Below are 19,015 nucleotides of genomic sequence, written 5' to 3'. Positions count from 1 at the left end.
CACTCTCTGTATCTCTCTCTCACTCTCTGTATCTCTCTCTCTCTCTGTATCTCTCTCTCACTCTCTGTATCTCTCTCTCTCTCTCTGCCCCTCTTGTCTCCACCTCTCCTCTTCCTTTATATGACTCACCAGGGGCACCATATTATGACTACTATCTTTGTGTGTATGTGTGGCAGGTTTAGCTTGTTTTTGTAATGAGTCTTGTTCTGGATGCAGCCCTGCAGAGTGGTCACTAGCTGTTTTGAACCCTAACCCTAACCACACTGCTAACCCTAATGCCTGACCTTAAATTAGCCAATTTCGACTTTGCAGCTGGCCTATCTAAGGGGCGATCACTCAGTAAACGTCAACCTGCGTTTCAAAGGGGACGTAGCAGATGACATTTCTGTTGTGTACATTGGGACAGTGGAGGAACCTTCTTCTAATCCATCCGTCCTATCCTCCCTCTCCCTCTTTCGTCTCCCCTCCAGGTGACATCTTCGTCATCGAGCCGCTGGACTTCGAGGCGTCCCACGAGTACTACCTGACGGTGGAGGCCACGGACGGGGGAACGCCGCCGCTCAGCGACATGGCCACGGTCAACATCAACCTGACGGACGTCAACGACAACAGCCCCGCCTTCGGCCAGGCCACCTACGCCGCCGTGGTGGCCGAAGACGCCGAACCCGGCAAGACAGTGGTGGCGGTGAGTTGAGCGATCATTGACCGTTCTGATCATTTTGGTCTGGTGTTTCTAGAAAACTAGAACACAAAAGCATGATTAAATCGCTAAAGGAATATATTAGAGTTTGTTTGCGTTGTGTTGGGACCTACAACATGTTTTTGTTTTGCGGGGATTCCCCTACCATTGTATAGGCAGTGCGCTTATGTCGCGTCTGTCATTTTTCTTCTGTTTCCCTCTCGCTCATAAAATACCTTTTCAATCACCGCACGCACACCTCATCCCATTATTTCACCCCTTTCTTAACTAGTCTTTCAGTCAGTACCCTCTCTCTGTATCTCTCTCTCTCTGTCACGTATCAGTTGCTGTGCTAGATCACCTTCTGGTGGTGCAGAGTTAAACAAGGACCTCCCTCCGCTCTTCATGCTCAGCCTACTGTAACACACACACACACTAATGAATTAAAGACAGGTGACTCACGTCCCTTTCTCACCCTCTCCCCTTCCCCCTTTTCCATTTGTTTTATTTTGACCTTTATCTAACTAGGCAAGTCAGTTAAGAACACATTCTTATTTTCAATGACAGCCTAGGAACAGTGGGTTAACTGCCTGTTCAGAACGACAGATTTGTACCTTGTCAGCTCAGGGATTTGAACTTGCAACCTTTCAGTTTACAAGTCCAACGCTCTAACCACTAGGCTACCCTGCCGCCCCGATATACATTTTCTAACACCTCTTCCCTTGGCCCCTCACCCCTCCTCTCCCTCTTTCTTCCCCTGTGTCCATTTGTCAACTGTGTCTAATCAACCCGAATATAAATGATTCGTCGTTAACTTCTTACGACTGAAATCCCGTTAACGGGATTGATTTGACAACAGCCAGTGAAAGTGTAGGGCGCCAAATTCAAACAACAGAAATCTCATCATTTAAATTCCTCAAACATACAAGTATTATAGTCCATTTTAAAGACCTTATTCATCCAAGCTACTCAATACTGCCCCCCAGCCATAAGAAGTTAAACAGGATTGTTATGCTTGCCCGTGTCACACACGTGTGAATCCTGTCCGTCCCCTGATTTCCCCTAGGATCCGTTTCAATACTGGCCAGGTGTGTGTGAATATATGTGTCCCACGGTCTCGTGTCGGAGCAGGTGTGTGTGTAACCCTACATCTGTGTGTGTGTCGTCCTCGGCGGCTGGTCGTGACTCTTCCTCTCTCCTGTTGTCCCGTGTCGTAGGTGATGGCGGAGGATGCAGACGGGCCAGCCTATAACCACGTGCGTTACTCCATCGTGGCGGGGAACCAGGGCAGTCCCTTCACCATTGACCCAATCAGAGGAGAGGTCAAAGTGGCACGCCAGCTAGACAGAGAGACGGTATGGTGAAACATTCAAACGTTATAATGGATGGGCATTGATGTAAATTCCTTCAAATGCATATCTGTGAAATGTCTTTGAAGTTTGTGTGTGTGTGTGGGGATATCTAATTCTGTCTTCGGTGACACCTTAATTGCACTGTAGACTGCAATCAAACTGAAACGCTGAGCCAGTTTACCAGTCAGCTTTGCATTATCGCTTACAAAAGCAGTAGAGAGTGAGAGGTATTAATTCTCTGTCTTCCTCTCTCCTCCTCTCTCCCTCCTCTCTTTCTATCTCCATTTCTTTCTCGCCACCCCGCCCGCCCCTCTTCCCTCCCTTCCCCATCAGACATCGGGGTACACCCTGACGGTGCTGGCGTCAGACAACGGCGTTCCGGCCCGCTCCAGCAGCGCCACGGTCAACGTCGACGTGTCCGACGTCAACGACAACCCACCCCTCTTCTCCCCTGCCAACTACAGCCTCATCATCCAGGTGAGGAGGAAGGGAGGGGTGGATGGAAGGAGAGAGTGGGAGGGGAGGAGGGTGGGGAAGGTGGGAAAGAGAGGCCAACGGGGAGAGAAGAGTTGGGGAGAGGAGAGGATAGAGAAGAAGGGAGGGATGAGGGGTTGGAAGTGAAGAAAGAAGTGGTGAGATGACTGAAGGTGTAAGGATTCGAAAGATGATACAAAAAAATGCATCTTTCCTCCCTTTTTACTATCAGGAAGGGAGGGAGAGATTGGGCAAATAGGGATGCACCGTCAGGTATCTGTCTTTACTTTTGAGGAGCCGACAGTGAAAACCAGAAACGTCATTTCGGAGAAACTCTGAAATCTGATATAGGGATTTGGTGTCTGTGCACAAACGCACACATATATACGCACACTGAAAAAAATGGCTTAGCCTTCGAGGAAGAGAAAGATTGATTCACAAGATTGATTCCCACATCAAATCCCCTCTCCTGCTCTCTCACACAGCAGTCGTTACTGCCCACAGTATCCCCGAATACTAAGTCTAAACCACTTCCCTTTCTCGCAGGAGAATCGTCCAATGGGGACCAGCGTTGTCCAGCTCATGGTGACCGACCGGGACGCCACGCACAATGGGCCGCCGTTCGCCTTCGCCATCGTCGACGGCAATGAGGGGGGTGTGTTCGAGGTGAACCAACAGGGGGTGCTGCTGGTGGTGGAAGAGCTGAAGAGGAAGACCAAGGAGAACTACCTGCTGCATGTCCAGGTACTATAGGAGCATATATGGAGAGTTGGTTGGTCACTCTCTCTCCTTCTATTACTGTATTTCCTTCACTTTCTTTTTCTTTCTCTCATTCTCTTTCTGTGTGTCTCTTTCTGTGTCTCTCTCTCTCTCTCTCTCTCTCTCTCTCTCTCTCTCTCTCTCTGTATCTCTCTCTCTCTGTATCTCTCTTTCTCTTTCTGTCTCTCTGTATCTCTCTTTCTCTCTGTATCTCTCTCTGTATCTCTCTTTCTCTTTCTGTCTCTCTGTATCTCTCTTTCTCTCTGTATCTCTCTCTGTATCTCTTTCTCTTTCTGCCTCTCTGTATCTCTCTTTCTCTCTGTATCTCTCTCTGTATCTCTTTCTCTTTCTGTCTCTCTGTATCTCTCTTTCTCTTTGTATCTCTCTCTGTATCTCTCTTTCTCTTTCTGTATCTCTCTTTCTCTGTATCTCTCTCTCTTTCTGTATCTCTGTATCTCTCTTTCTCTTTGTATCTCTCTCTGTATCTCTCTTTCTCTTTCTGTATCTCTCTTTCTCTGTATCTCTCTCTCTTTCTGTATCTCTGTATCTCTCTTTCTCTTTGTATCTCTCTCTGTATCTCTCTTTCTCTTTGTATCTCTCTCTGTATCTCTCTTTCTCTTTCTGTCTCTCTGTATCTCTCTTTCTCTTTGTATCTCTCTCTGTATCTCTCTTTCTCTTTCTGTATCTCTCTTTCTCTGTATCTCTCTCTCTTTCTGTATCTCTCCCTCTCTGTATCTCTCTGTATCTCTCTCTCTTTCTGTATCTCTCTATCTCTCTGTATCTCCCACTCTCTCTGTATCTCTTTCTCTTTGTAACTCTCTCTCTGTATCTCTCTTTCTCTTTCTGTATCTCTCACTGTATCTCTCTTTCTGTCTCTCTCTCTGTATCTCTTTTTCTCTTTGTAACTCTCTGTATCTCTCTTTCTCTTTGTATCTCTCTCTCTCTCTCTTTCTCTGTATCTCTCTCTGTCTCTCTGTCTCTCTTTCTGTATCTCTCTCTCTATATATCTCTCTCTTTCTGTATCTCTCTCTCTATCTCTCTGTATCTATCTCTCTGTATCTCTCACTCTCTCTGTATCTCTTTCTCTTTGTAACTCTCTCTTTGTATCTCTCTCTGTATCTCTCTCTGTCTCTCTGTATCTCTCTGTCTCTCTCTTTCTCTCTCTATCTATCTCTTTCTCTTTATGTGTGTGTCTCTCTGTATCTCTCTGTATCTCTCTCTCTCTGTATCTCTCTGTATCTCTCTCTCTGTATCTCTCTCTCTGTATCTCTCTCTGTATCTCTCTCCCTCTGTATCGCTCTCTCTGTATCTATCTTTCTGTATCTCTCACTCTCTATCTGTATCTCTCTGTCTCTCTCTGTGTCTCTCTGTATCTCTCTCTCTGTATCTCCCTCTCTGTATCTCTCTGTGTGTCTCTCTGTATCTCTCTTTCTGTATCTCTCTCTCTTTCTGTATCTCTATCTCTTTCTCTTTCTGTATCTCTTTCTCTTTCTGTATCTCTTTCTCTTTCTGTATCTCTCTTTCTCTTTCTGTATCTCTCTTTCTCTTTCTGTGTCTCTCTTTCTCTGCATCTCTCTTTCTGTATCTCTCTTTCTCTTTCTGTATCTCTTTCTGTATCTCTTTCTCTGTATCTCTTTCTCTGTATCTCTCTCTCTGTATATCTCTTTCTGTGTCTCTCTCTCTGTCTATCTCTCTCTGTGTCTCTCTCTCTGTGTCTCTCTCTCTCTCTCTCTGTGTCTCTCTCTCTCTCTCTGTATCTCTTGCCGTATCTCTCTGTCTCTGTATCTCTCTGTCTCTCTGTAACTCTCTCTCTCTGTATCTATCTCTCTCTGTATCTATCTCTCTCTGTATCTCTCTTTCCCTTTCTGTATCTCTCTTTCTCTTTCTGTATCTCTCTTTCTCTTTCTGTATCTCTTTTTCTCTATCTCTCTTTCTCTGTATCTCCCTCTCTGTATCTCTTTCTCTCTCTATCTCTCTCTTTCTGTATCTCTTTCTGTATCTCTCTCTCTGTGTCTCTGTATCTGTATCTCATCCTCTGTATCTCTCCCTCTCTCTGTATCTCTCTGTGTGTCTCTCTGTCTCTCTCTCTGTATCTCCCTCTCTGTATCTCTTTCTCTCTCTATCTCTCTTTCTGTATCTCTTTCTGTATCTCTTTCTCTTTCTGTATCTCTTTCTCTTTCTGTATCTCTTTCTGTATCTCTTTCTCTTTCTGTGTCTCTGTATCTGTATCTCTCTGTATCTCTCTGTATCTCTCCCTCTGTATCTCTCCCTCTCTCTCTGTATCTCTCTGTGTATCTCTCTTTCCCTTTCTGTATCTCTTTCTCTTTCTGTATCTCTTTCTCTTTCTGTATCTCTCTTTCTCTTTCTGTATCTCTTTCTCTCTCTGTATCTCTCTCTCTGTGTCTCTGTATCTGTATCTCTCCCTCTGTATCTCACCCTCTGTGTCTATCTCTCTCTGTATCTCTCTCTGTATCTCTCTCTCTCTCTCTCTCTCTTTATGTATCTCTCTCTGTATCTCTCTCTCTCTCTCTCTGTATCTCTTTTTCTCTTTGTAACTCTCTCTGTATCTCTCTTTCTCTTTGTATCTCTCTATCGCTCTCTCTGTCTCTCTCTATATCTCTCTGTATCTCTCTGTGTGTCTCTCTCTCTCTCTCTCTCTGTATCTCCCTCTCTATCTCTTTCTATATCTGTATATCTCTCTCTCTCTCTTTCTCTTTCTGTATCTCTTTCTGTATCTCTTTCTCTTTCTGTATCTCTTTCTCTTTCTGTATCTCTTTCTGTATCTCTTTCTCTTTCTGTATCTCTTTCTGTATCTCTTTCTGTCTCTCTTTCTCTTTCTGTATCTCTCTCTCTTTCTGTATCTCTTTCTCTTTCTGTATCTCTCTTTCTCTTTCTGTATCTCTTTCTCTCTCTTTCTCTTTGTATCTCTCTCTTTCTCGTTGTGTCTCTCTCTCTCTCTTTGTAACTGCCTCTTTCTGTGTCTCTATCTCTCTTTAACTTTCTCTCTCTCTCTCCACCCCCTCTACTCCCCCATCATACTTATACCTATGCTTACCTCTCTCTCTTTCTGTGGAAAATAGCCTGCTCTGCCACTGCCCACTGTGATGAACCTCTCTTAGAAACATCAAAATGATAACAAGATCTGTAGCGTCAAATCTAAATAATCACCATGTATAAATAAATAAAAAATCCTGCTGCCCTCTCTCACACCGAGTGAATCAGAGTGCAAGGTGAAACATCTCACATGAGAGGCATAGTGGTGAGCGCCGCAGCCAGCTCGCGTGTTGCCAGTCGGTGAACTACTGTCCTCGCTCTCTCTCTCTCCTCGGAGAAAAGGAGTAGGCGGATGAGAAAGAAGTGCGATTTCTCGACTCAGACTAACGTTCTGAATGTTGCAGATAGAAATATATTGAGCAGAGCCGAGATGGTTTCCCTCTTCTCTCTGACCGACAATTCCATCTGTTCTACACTGTGTATTTCTCTCTTAATGTTTGGTAATCCTCCCCGAACTCTCCAGAGGTTGCTGTAGCGTCTCTGGCTGTGTAAATGCCTTCCAAACGCAGGTGGACGTTTTTATTTTGTCTGAGCACGTAGGCCCTTAGTCTTTCTGCAGGTGGTCCATTTTGACTTGTGTATTGATGAGTGGGGAAGGTTCAGCATTAGGAGAATGGAAGAGCATAAGCTCCCTCTACAGTGGGGAAGTGGAGCTGCGTACAGCAAAATGAATGGCAAAGATGGAGTACTTCCAACACGTGTCTTGTTTGTTTTTCTGCTGTACCCTGTATGTCATTTGGTTAGCCTTCTGAGCGCTCATGGACGATAAGTGATTTGGCGATACTAGAGTATAATAAACAAGCAAACTAACACGCAACTGACGCAGTGATAGTCTATCATAGGTCGAGCACAGTTATGTTATTACCCGTGTAGGGGTGATATGGGGGATCGCCGACATGGTGGCAGTTATTTGGGATCATATGTTATCAGAAATAGTACTTTTTGTTAACTTGTTTAATGAAAGCAGTAAAATAAGTGAATTGTGTCGAAGTTTTGGCAACATTTTATAACTAGGCCTAAGTCCTAGTATGAGTTTTTGATAATTAATATGAAAGCTTTAGTTGGGTCACCGCTCTCTCTCTCTCTCTCTCTCTCTCTCTCTCTCTCGCAACAGACACAACGTGTGACTTATCCCTCTCTCCTCTATCTCTCGATCTATTTCTCTCTATCTCTCTCGCAGCAGACACAACGTGTGACTTATCCCTCTCTCCTCTCTCTCTCTATATCTCTATCTATTTCTCTCTATCTCTCTCGCAACAGACACAACGTGAGACTTATCCCTCTCTCCTCTCCTTCTAGGTGGCTGACAACGGCAAGCCCCAGCTTCTCTCCACAGCCTACATCAGCATCCGGGTCATCGACGAGAGTGTCTACCCGCCCGCCGTCTTCCCGCTGGACATCTACATCTCTGTCGCCGGCGAGGAGTACCCCGGCGGCGTGCTCGGCAAAATCCACGCCACCGACCAGGACATTTACGACACGCTAACTTACAGTCTCGCACCTCCATCATCCCCGGATAACGCCGAAGACGCTCTGTTCACCGTCTCCGCCGCGGACGGCAAAGTCATCGCCCGGCGCCCGCTCGACGTGGGCCACTACCCGCTCAACATCACCGTCACGGACGGGCGCTTTTCGGCGACGGCCGACGTGAACGTGCATGTGCGCCAAGTGACTCGGCAGGCGCTGGACAACTCCATCGCCGTGCGTTTCGCCGGCATCGCGCCCGAGGAGTTTGTCGGGGACTACTGGCGCACGTTCCAGCGGGCGTTGAGGAATGTAGCGGGGGTGAGACGCAGCGAGGCCCAGCTGGTTAGTCTGCAGCCCTCCGAGCAGGGGACAGGAGACCTGGATGTTCTACTGGTTCTGGAGAAGTCCGGGAGTCCCTACCATCCACAGGAGGTAAGAACCATGACCACGGCTCAGAGTAGGAGTGCTGATCTCGGATCGGGTCCTCCCCCTGTCCATATCATCCTATCAATTGTGACTGTTTCTAGATCAGCACTGACTTTGTTTACTAGCCATTGAGGTTATGATACCGATAATAATACCAATAGCAAATGTAATAATTTAACGTAATATAATGCTTGTAATAATGGTGATAGGGATATTAACTTTAGCATAACATATAATATGGCACACTATGTATGAATAGATTTTAAAATGCTGGTCCGTCTTCCACTAACATAAAAGTACGAATAGAAGATGGGCAACCATAGAAATTGACCGAATGTATTTACAGTTGTGAAATAGAATCAAAACTCTAGGATTCACCATGAAGAATAGTCAAGTGCCGAATTCGCTGCAACAATGTCACATGTCCGTTTAAGGACTTCCAGGTTGATCTTTCAGTCTTTTAAACGTCTTCACCGTTGCTCCTCCAGGCGGTCTTCCGCAAGCTCAACTCGTCTGCGGCGGTCATCGAGGAAATGACGGGCGTGCGCCTCGTGCGCGTGGTCAAGAAGCTGTGCGCCGGCCTGGACTGCCCGCTGCGCTTCTGCGACGAGGTCATCAGCCTGGACAGGACCGCCATGTCCACCTATAGCACGGCCCGTCTCAGCTTCGTCACGCCACGACACCAGCGCACGGCTACCTGTCAATGTGAAGGTACTGACAGGCACACACCGAGACGTACATGGGCCTAAATACGTACATGCCACCCCCCCACCACCACACACACACACACACCCCTCACCCCCTGACCCCATTCTGGCTTCATCATGCTCTTAATCCGTGTACGTTGTTGTTCCAGGTGGCAAATGCCCCACGGTGAACAAGCTATGTGATGCCAACCCCTGCCCAGAGGGCATGGAGTGTGTGGCAGACCGGAAGGAGGCCAAGTATAGCTGTGTGTGTCCAGATGGTGCCAAGCAGGGCAAGTGCTCCGGTAAGAGCAGACACACCTCTCATCCTATCTGACTCTCTCTCTCCCCCTCTCTGCATATCTCTCTCTCTCTTACTACCCCTCTCTCCCTCTCGCTCACTGATATGAAGCTGTCAAATGAGTGTATATGAACCTACTGTTTTTTTGTCTCTGTATTCACTGTCTAGTTATCGGTCTCTCCCTCTTCTTATCTCTCCCCCCCATACTTATCTTTACCCCCCCCCCCCCCCCCTCCTCCTCCTCAGACGGCCAGTCCCTGACGTTCAGCGGGACTGGCTATGTCAAGTACCGTCTGATGGAGAATGAGAACAAGGAGGAGATGAAGCTGTCCCTCAGGCTGAGGACCTTCTCCAGCCACGCCACCGTCATGTACGCCAAGGGCACCGACTACAGCATCCTGGAGGTGGGTCAAAGGTCAAACACGGTGTGCGTGTGAGAAGACACCGGATTTTAGCTATAAGAAAATAAATCTCCTTCCCACACCATTTCAAGTCCACCGTAGTATTTTTCCCAGCTTGGGCATGAAATCACAGTAAACAAACCACTTTCTTGTCTGTGCTGTGGGTACTGTCCTATTTATTCTGAGTCTGCTGCTCCAGCTCCCAGTCCCATGCCCAATCCCCGTATTAGCCCATGTTATCCTGTGTAGGCAATGGCCTGATAATCGCTAGTTGCCAGGACCTCCCCTTGGGGGGGCCACCATGCTGTGTGCTGGTTGTCTTTTATGATCCTCACGTGAAAGGGCTCTGGGAATGCGGTGGTGGGACTGCATGTCGAACAACACACACAGCCGTGCTATTTTCAGGGAATGCTGAGAGGGAAGCGGAAAGCACTTTCTCACACATTCCTCACCAGTGTATGGTCTGGGTGCCAGAGGATCAGCTATTCACTACATAGTGCACTACTTTTGAGCAGGGCCCATAGGGCTCTGGTCAAAAGTAGTGCACTATAGAAGAAATAGGGTGCCATTTGGGACACTAGTGCTCCAAGGGATTTAGCTTACTGGTGTGAATATTACATGATATCACAAGACAATGTGATACGGTAAGATACATTATATACACAAAAGTATGTGGACAGCCCTTCAAATTAGTGGATTCGACTAATTTCAATCACACCCGTTGCTGGTGTATAAGGTGTATAAAATCGAGCACACCGCCATGCAATCTCCATAGTCAAACATTGGCAGTAGAATGGCCTTACTGAAGAGCTCAGTGACTTTCAGCGTGGCACCGTCATAGGATGCCACCATCCCTACAGGTCAGTTCGTCAAATGTCTGCCCTGCTAGAACATTTATTTGTACTGCTCTGGTTACATTTGTAACCAGTTAAGAACATCCCTTAGCAGTGGTATATTGGCCATATACCACACCCCCGCCCGTTCCTTATTGGTTAATTATGGTAGCCCCGCCTTGGCAAGGTGACCGTTTTGCCATATTGCTGCTACTTATCCAGGCTGGTTAGAGCTACAGAAGTTCCTATGGTGGGTAGGGACTAGCGGTTCTATCTGGACGGGGCCTAACTCCTCTCTCTCCCTTTCTCCTTCCGTCAGATTGTGAATGGCCGCCTGCAGTACAAGTTTGACTGCGGCAGTGGCCCTGGAATCGTCTCTGTGCACAGCACCCAGGTCAACGACGGCGAATGGCACGCGGTCACCCTCGACGTGGATGGCAACTACGCCAAGCTGGTCTTGGACCGCGTGCACGCCGCCTCGGGCACAGCGCCGGGTACTCTGCGCACACTCAACCTGGACAACAGCGTCTACTTCGGCGGGCATGTGCGCCAGCACCCCCCTTCCACAGCCGGGCGCCACGGTCGCAGTTTGCCCCTCACCAATGGGCTCCGGGGCTGCGTGGAAGCCATCGTGCTCAACGGCCAAGAGCTGCCACTCAACACCAAGGCGCGTGGCGCCCACGCCGTGCTGGAGGACGTGGTGGACGTGGCGCCCGGGTGCGTGCTGGCGCCCGCCACCGAGGGCTGCTCCAGCAACCCCTGTACCAACGGGGGCAGCTGCTCCTCACTGGCCAACGGAGGTACGAAGCTCCCGTTGTGTTTTTTGTCGCCTGGTGTCGTGTCTACTCCAGTTGCGTAGTTATGCTCCTCAACCTAGTCTGCTTATAATGCCCAACGTTTTGATTATTTGAAGATGATTACTGTGTCATCCGAATGTGCGTTTCTGAGCCCAAAGTTAAAGTATACAGCTGTAATCCTCATTCCTCAATCCAAACCTGTTTCCCCCACGGCCAAATTACAATGTCCAACTTTTCTCTTATGCTTTCTCTGCTGTTTCACCAGGTTACTTCTGTAAGTGCAAGGCTTCGTTCATGGGTACTCATTGTGAGATTGGCATCAGCCCATGTGCCTCCAACCCCTGCCTGTACGGGGGAACCTGCGTGCCACGCGGCGACGACCTCTACTGCCAGTGCAGAGGGCAGTACTCGGGACAACGGTATGAATCTGTCTATTTCGCATAGATATGATGCTTTTATGAACATAGTGTACTGCTTAAGGGTGAAAATGGAATTATAGATTTGGGAGCTCAGACGAGCCATTTTTCCTGACTTTTGCTGACAGATATAAGCATGGTATATAAGCAAATGATGCCCTCTTACCAATTTCAATGTTTGGATGACATTTAAAAAATATATATATTCTGTTTTGGCATGTGTTGTATAAATATTTTGACAGAGGAAACAATCTCAGCTTATCTACGTTTTTGTTGTTGCTCCTAGCCAGGGCCTCAGTATTCTCCATCCATAACATCTGTTAGCACTCCATTCGCTCAATCTGAAATGAAAATCGAGCCTGAGCCTCGTGTTGATAACAAAAAACGGAAGCATTGCACTGTAGGAAATGGCATTGAGCGTTTCCGCAGAGCTGGATTCGCATGCACGCGTCTCGATAATTCTCTGAGATACTCGGATGGCGCATTGGATCAGTGACTGTCAGGAAGTAATACGGTTATTTCGCATTACTCTTTGGTCTAGGCTGCTGTATTGAATACGTATCTTTTCTCTACAGGTGCCAGGTGGGGCCGTACTGCACAGACAACCCCTGTAAAAACAGTGGGAAGTGCATTGACAGCCTGGATGGTCCTGTGTGTGAGTGTGAACAGGGTTTCCAGGGTGACAGGTATGTGTGCACAAAGGGCGGCCGTCTTACTTCTCAAAGCCACCGTTTTTCCCGTGGTCCGTTGGCCAAACGACTATCTTTTACTGTCAACGTGTTGCTGTCTCTTGATCCTCCCTGTCCTTTCGTCGCCGTGCAGGTGCCTCGGTGATGTGGACGAGTGCCTGAAGAACCCGTGCTCCAACGGCGGCCAATGCCAGAACACCTACGGCTCGTACACCTGCAACTGCTCCCTGGGCTACATCGGGCGGCTATGCGAACTCCGCTCCGAGGTCCGCAACGAGTTCATCTCCACCTCCTGGAACATCGGCCTTGAGGAAGTCATCGGTATTGTGGTCTTTGTGGCCGCCATTTTCCTCCTGGTCGTCCTCTTCGTGGTCATCCGCAAGAGGGCGTGCCGAAGAAAGTCCAAGTCTGACGACAACAAGCGCAGCCCGGGAGGCCTAGGAGCGCCGCACTCCTTCCTCCAGGGGCCCTACTTTGACGCAAAGCTCTGTAAGAACATTTACTCTGACATTCCGCCGCAGGTGCCTGTTCGGCCCAGCTCGTACACACCCAGCATCCCCAGCGATTCGCGCAACAACCTGGACCGCAACTCGTTCGAGGGCTCGGCCATTCCCGAGCACCCCGAGTTCAGCACGTTCAACCCGGACACGATGCACGGACACCGCAAGACGGTTGCTGTGTGCAGCGTGGCGCCCAACCTGCCTCCGCCACCGCCCTCCAACTCGGTCTCCGACAGCGACTCCATCCAGAAGCCCAGCTGGGACTACGAGTACGACGGTAAAGCTCCTTTACTTCAGTCCATATCTTTATTGTTGATTCATATTTGTAGATTCCCTATTATAGATTTTTTTTAGGCTCGTTGGTGGGAATTACCTTCACATCATTCACGGTGTGTCCAATGGGGAAGGGCCGATTTTATATGATTAAATCGACTATCGTGATATTTGATATTGACGATAAGTCGGGAAATGCAGGAGTTATACTCTTTTTGTACTTTACAAATAAAAACTGTGCAGTTTTATCAGTTAGACTGAATGAATATGTCGAAATGAATGAACATGTAATTTTTTCACCATACTAAGATTGTCATTAAATAATGTGACAATAATATTATAAATATGGACATCAATTGTACAGTCTGGAATGATCTATCTAGTCATTAAAGGGGCAAATATCTCTCAACCCTCGTGTCCAATACTAAAGCCAAAGTACAAAAACCACTCGAACTTGATCACAGTAGAAATGTAGCAAATCCCTGCGTGTCGTCCCTTCCCGGACATACTACTTCACCCACCTACATCTCTGTGTGTCTGTGCTTCTGTACTCCAGCTAAGGTAGTAGACTTGGATCACTGTTTGACCAAGAAGCCAGTGGAGGACAGTGCCTGTCACTACAACACCAGGGGCAGTATGTCTGAGGTCCAGTCCCTCAGCTCCTTCCAGTCCGAGTCCTGTGACGATAACGGTATGCATCTGAACAGAAATGGTCAACCTCTTTTCATTGATAAATGTCCTAATGTATTGACTAGATTGATTCATACCCGAAGTGAACCAAGTTTGGTCGTCTACAGACCCATATTTGTTCTTGTAGATCTAAATATGTTATTTTACTTTGGTTGTATAATTCTGAATTCCCGAAGCAGTACATCAGACTTGTGCATGTTTGCAGTGGAAAGCACACGTGGGGATGCTTGTGGAAAACTCTTCTGGTTCTTGTTTGACTGCAGTTCTTTGTAGAGTGGCCCCTTGGCCGTAGGTGACTTGTGAACATGCTACATGCTAATCATCGCTCTTTGCATGCCGTGATTGGCTGCGGCGGTGGCTCTGTGGGGTCATGTGTTCTTCTCTCTCCCTTTTTGCTGCGGGGCTTCAGTTCCCATTTGGATCAAATCGGTCCACAGACCCAGAACACGGTTTTAACTAGGGGTCAGCTTGTAAGTCCTCAATCACCTCGGTACAGAAGGAAGCGATCAAAGAGAAAAAAAAAAAACATTTTGCAAGATTCTCCAAGAATAAAAAGGCCTTTCTGTTGTCGGTCTCTTTCTTTTTTCTCTCTCGCCCTCTACTCAGCCCGAGCCGCAAAACAGGCGTGCTTGTACAGGCAAGAGGGGAAATTAGCATTAGCCAAGGAAGTTAGCAAATTAGCATCATAACATGATTTTAAGTTATTTTCTCTTATTTTACTTATGTCCCTTTATTTTTGTCTCTCTTTTTGCATGTGTTTCTTTTCAAACAAAATCTAGCCAAGGATGGATGTTTGAAGAAGACAGCGAGGAGAATTAAGCAAGGGTATAAAGTACATATGATGGTTCTTCTCCCATATCTGCCCTCATTTCACATTGGGTTGTGGGGAATGTGTTTGCCATCAATCACCACAACCTTCATCTGTACTTATCCTTAGAACCTGACCGTGAAAACCTGCTGGATTTCTGATACATCGATCTAATGTATTTATCATAGATATCTTTACAGTATATCTATATAGAAAATATTTCAACTTCTTTGTGAAGTATTGTTTAGTTGTTTTTTTAGACTGTATTTGGACAAAAATATAGTCTTAGCTATTTTAGGGCTGGAAAGGCGTTTTTATCCTTGAGAATTTCTCTGATCCTTCCTTCCATACTATCAATGGCACCCCTAGCATCTCCGTATGTTGTTGCTGTGTGTTCTCTTGCACAAAGACCAAACTCCCCTCTCCACCGTGTCCCGTTCCACCTCTGTGTTGTGACCAACCATTGAAACCCAAACATCCAATGTAGACATCCTTCAACATCATGCAGTCAGTCTTACCCTCCCGTCTTCGTCCTACCCCTCCCCCCCACCAACCAAAAACGACATACGTTTCAGAGCAACACAAGGGGGGAAAATGTTTTTGTAGGGAAACGTTTCTCGAACGTCGGTTGGACGTTTCCCGACGCAAACGTGCTCTTCCATTTTTGTTTGGTTTCTTTTTCCAAATCATTTGTACTAATGTAAAAATATTCCTCATCTGCTCCTTTCCCTTACCTTTCACAAGCCTCCATAGTGACGGTTATCCACCTTGTCAACTCTGTTATTGACTCGGTGGAAGGAGAAGGTACTTTTTTACTACTATCACCTCAATACTTGTTAGTCGTTTGTGGTGTTTCTGTGTGGTTGCGTTCCGTAGTTTCCAGACCTGGGTTCAAATACTATTTGAAATATTTCAAGTACTTTGAGTGTTTGCTTCCACCTAGCTGGAGTAGTAGCAGGTGGGTGGAGTTTGCACTTTAAAAACACATTTCTATTGGTTCCATTGCAACAGGCAAGCACAGTTTAAAATGATTTTGAATACTATTTTAACCCAGGTCTGGTAGTTTCATGCTCCGTCCTCAGTGTCAGGATGATGAGTTAGGCCTCGGAGATGCCATTTCCTTATCCAATGATATGCCTCATCTCATTGACATCCAAATTATTGTAATTTGAATCGCGCTGCCTAATTTGAGTCTCAAAATTGAAATGTCTCACACGATTGGCCAATTAACAGAGCAGCGAAAATGTCATTTGGAAGGGGCTAGGTTAATTTCCCTCGCCCCTCGATTGACCGTTTAAGAAAATGGCACTACTGTTGTTTGTATTGTAGGCGTGTATCTTTACTCAAGAGCAGTAGGTGTTTTTTTTTCATGTTTCATTCTTGTTCTGGGCTTCTCTCTCTCTCTCTTGGGTTCTTAACTTGACTTGTTTTCCCTCTCTCCCGTCTCGCCGCGTCTAAAGAGTCTTTCTTGGCTCATGATCTCAAGAACCCAAGAGGTGACTGTTTTGTCATTTTTTTTGCCTGAAGCCCAGTGGTGTTCCCCCCCCCTTACTGTCAACCAACAAAACAATCCTTTGCATGACGTAGATGCTGTGAGGAAATAAGACTGGAAATGTGTAAGCATTATTTGGTCGAAACAATATCATATCGATAGTTATAAACTAAACATGGAAACTCATTTTGTCACAGTACTTCAATTCAAATCCCTCACATAGACCCTAAAATGTGTTTTGTGTCCCCGCTTTCCCCCAGTAACTATAACAGTCCCACGTTGAATGAAGTTAGATTCCTTTGATGTCTAACACTAAAAAAAAATGGAGCCAATTCTAAAGCAAATGTTTGAAACGTTGCTTTGAAAGTCACTAATCGTATTCACCCCCATTTGGAAATGATCTCAGCATAAACCACTCCATAAAAGCAGTAAATGTAGTAAAAGTGTCTGTTTCAAGTGTATTACATCTTAATCAGTATTTGTTTATACTATCTGTGTGTTCGTGTGCATTTTAAACTGTTTTGTGATTTTTGTGTTTATTTTTTAACACATCCAACTGAATGTGTTGGTGTGTCATGAAAATTGCATGGTGTGGGTTTTTAACACTAACATGCTGCTGGTGTGTGGGTATGTGCTTTGAGGCGTAAGGTGGTGGGACCTGTGGTGTCTAATTCTTTGCATCCTGTCCAACAGGCTATCACTGGGACACCTCTGATTGGATGCCAAGTGTTCAACTTCCTGGAATCCAGGAGTTCCCGCAGTATGAGGTCGTGGAGTCCCCGGCCCCCCTGTACAGTGACCCAAACACCATCGATACTGACTACTACCCCGGCGGCTACGACATCGAGAGCGACTACCCGCTGCCGCTAGAGGACTTCCCTGCCCACGAGGACCTGCCCCTGCCACCGCTACCCGAGTATGGCGACCGCTACGCCACCCTGGAACCACCCCGGAGGGACCTGGCGCCTCCTGGCAGCCCAGGTTCGAGTTCGGCCTCGGGGGTGCGCCACCGCCCACCACTGCCTCAGCTCTATAGCCTTAACCAGTACCTACCGCACCACCACTACCCCAGCGACGCTGAGGGCAGCCTGGGCCGGGGCAGCTCCACGGCGGCCACCAACTCCACCCCGACGTCCACCATGGGCGGCGCCAGCAGCTACCGGGGCGGCTACCCCATGGGGTACGGACGGGGGGACTTTGAGGCGCCGGCGCTGGACAACATGTCCATGTCCCTGTACACATCCACGGCCTCCTGCTCGGACATGTCGGCGTGCTGCGAGGAGTCAGAGGTCATGATGAGCGACTATGAGAGCGGTGACGAGGGACACTTTGAGCAGCTGGCCATCCCCGCACTGGACTCCCAACAGCACACTGAAGTCTGACACTGGATCCAAACAAAAGTGCCTGAACCCCCACCCCTCCATCTCTCCCTTATGTTAACCCCCTCTACCCGTGTATGTACACACTACAACTACACACAACACAAAGAGACACTACACTGACACAGACACACTTATACATACAGTGCCTTGCAAAAGTATTCACCCCCCCCCCCCCTTGGCGTTTTTTCCTATTTTGTTGCATTACAACCTGAAATTTAAATTGATTTTTATTTGTATTTCATGTGATGGACATACACAAAATTGGTGAAGTGAAATGAAAACAATTACTTGTTTTAAAAAAATACAAAAAAATTACAACTGGAAAAGTGGTGCATGCATATGTATTCACCCCCTAAATAAGATCTGGTGCAACCAATTACCTTCAGAAGTCACATAATTAATTAAATAAAGTCCACCTGTGTGAAAGGTGTCACATGATCTGTCACATGATCTCAGTGTATATACACACCTGTTCTGAAAGGCCCCAGAGTCTACAACACCACTAAGCAATGGGAACCACCAAGCAAGCGGCACCATGAAGACCAAGGAGCTCTCCAAACAGGTCAGGGAATGGAGAAGTACAGATCAGGGTTGGGCTATAAAAAAATATCCAAAACCTTGAACATCCTATAGAGCACCATTTAAAACCATTATTAAAAAATGGAAAGAATATGGCACCACAACAAACCTGCCAAGAGAGGGTTGCCCACCAAAACTCACGGAGCAGGCAAGGAGGGCATTAATCAGAGAGGCAACAAAGAGAACAAAGATAACCCTGAAGGAGCTGCAATCAAATGATACAAACCACCAACATCTATTTTAATTCCAGGTTGTAAGGCAACAAAATAAGAAAAATGCGAAGGGGGGGGGTGAATACTTTCGCAAGACACTGTACACACAGAGAGCAATGAATTTGTTCACCTAAACAGGAGTAATCGGGACTGGTCTTACTCTGAAGGCTGCTTGGCTGGGCGGCTGTGTCTTCAAGGAGATATCATTTAGCACTGGACCCCGTAGCCTCCTCTATCTACTCAGTCCAAATCCTGCAGTACTGGAAAAATACCCCTGTCTGAGTTGGCTGTGCCATTGCTTTAAGTAAATGTCAATTATGCACAAGAAATGTCTGACGGAAAAGTACATTGATGTACAACTACAAAGGAAAAAAGAAAACCATTGACACCATTTAACAATTATGATAAATAAAACACAGAATTCAAGGTGATATCTGTATTTGTAGAGGTAAAACAGTGCAAACGGATTTTTGATACAAATCCTCGTTCATTTTCAATGTAAATTTAAATGTACAGTTTTGATTTCAAGGTTTACTAGGTTTTGTAGATATTTCATGCTTTTGTTTCCCCCCCCCCAAAAAAAAACACAAGTTAAATGGTGTGTTACATTATCAGCCTTACTGTTCCTTCATTCACAAGAAGAAAAAAACTAAACTTGTTTAACAAAAGAGAAGAGCTCTGCTTTTCCAGAACACAATGTATCCGTTGAAAGTTGATCGTCTCCTGCTCATTTCAGAAAGGGTCT

At 46.6% G+C, this 19,015-nt stretch overlaps 1 protein-coding gene across 9 annotated transcripts in view; it reads left to right on the top strand.

Moving 5' to 3' along the window:
- LOC110497459 (protocadherin Fat 1) overlaps positions 1 to 18,649 on the top strand; it is a 103,000-nt gene extending 84,351 nt beyond the window's left edge. For 4 of the 9 annotated variants that reach the window (XM_090210669.1, XM_036954381.2, XM_036954384.2 and 1 more), the window contains 16 exons: positions 471 to 685; positions 1,897 to 2,034; positions 2,365 to 2,508; positions 3,052 to 3,249; positions 7,618 to 8,217; positions 8,700 to 8,922; positions 9,068 to 9,202; positions 9,445 to 9,602; positions 10,752 to 11,232; positions 11,495 to 11,648; positions 12,221 to 12,331; positions 12,468 to 13,111; positions 13,664 to 13,798; positions 15,350 to 15,409; positions 16,066 to 16,101; positions 16,791 to 18,649. In XM_090210669.1, the coding sequence (XP_090066795.1) occupies positions 471 to 685; positions 1,897 to 2,034; positions 2,365 to 2,508; positions 3,052 to 3,249; positions 7,618 to 8,217; positions 8,700 to 8,922; positions 9,068 to 9,202; positions 9,445 to 9,602; positions 10,752 to 11,232; positions 11,495 to 11,648; positions 12,221 to 12,331; positions 12,468 to 13,111; positions 13,664 to 13,798; positions 15,350 to 15,409; positions 16,066 to 16,101; positions 16,791 to 17,479 (4,121 nt within the window). In that variant the 3' untranslated portion in view covers positions 17,480 to 18,649. Of the gene's footprint in view, positions 1 to 470; positions 686 to 1,896; positions 2,035 to 2,364; positions 2,509 to 3,051; positions 3,250 to 7,617; positions 8,218 to 8,699; positions 8,923 to 9,067; positions 9,203 to 9,444; positions 9,603 to 10,751; positions 11,233 to 11,494; positions 11,649 to 12,220; positions 12,332 to 12,467; positions 13,112 to 13,663; positions 13,799 to 14,206; positions 14,389 to 15,349; positions 15,410 to 16,065; positions 16,102 to 16,790 lie in introns of those variants that run through there. The other 5 variants (XM_090210670.1, XM_036954382.2, XR_005037671.2 and 2 more) reach the window with 4 other exon arrangements.
- Positions 18,650 to 19,015: the final 366 nt, after the last annotated feature.

This window comes from Oncorhynchus mykiss, chromosome 19 (genome assembly GCF_057628025.1).
Source record: "Oncorhynchus mykiss isolate SJ-2025 chromosome 19, ASM5762802v1, whole genome shotgun sequence".
Classification (NCBI taxonomy): domain Eukaryota; kingdom Metazoa; phylum Chordata; class Actinopteri; order Salmoniformes; family Salmonidae; genus Oncorhynchus; species Oncorhynchus mykiss.
This window is presented reverse-complemented; position numbering and strand designations above follow the sequence as displayed.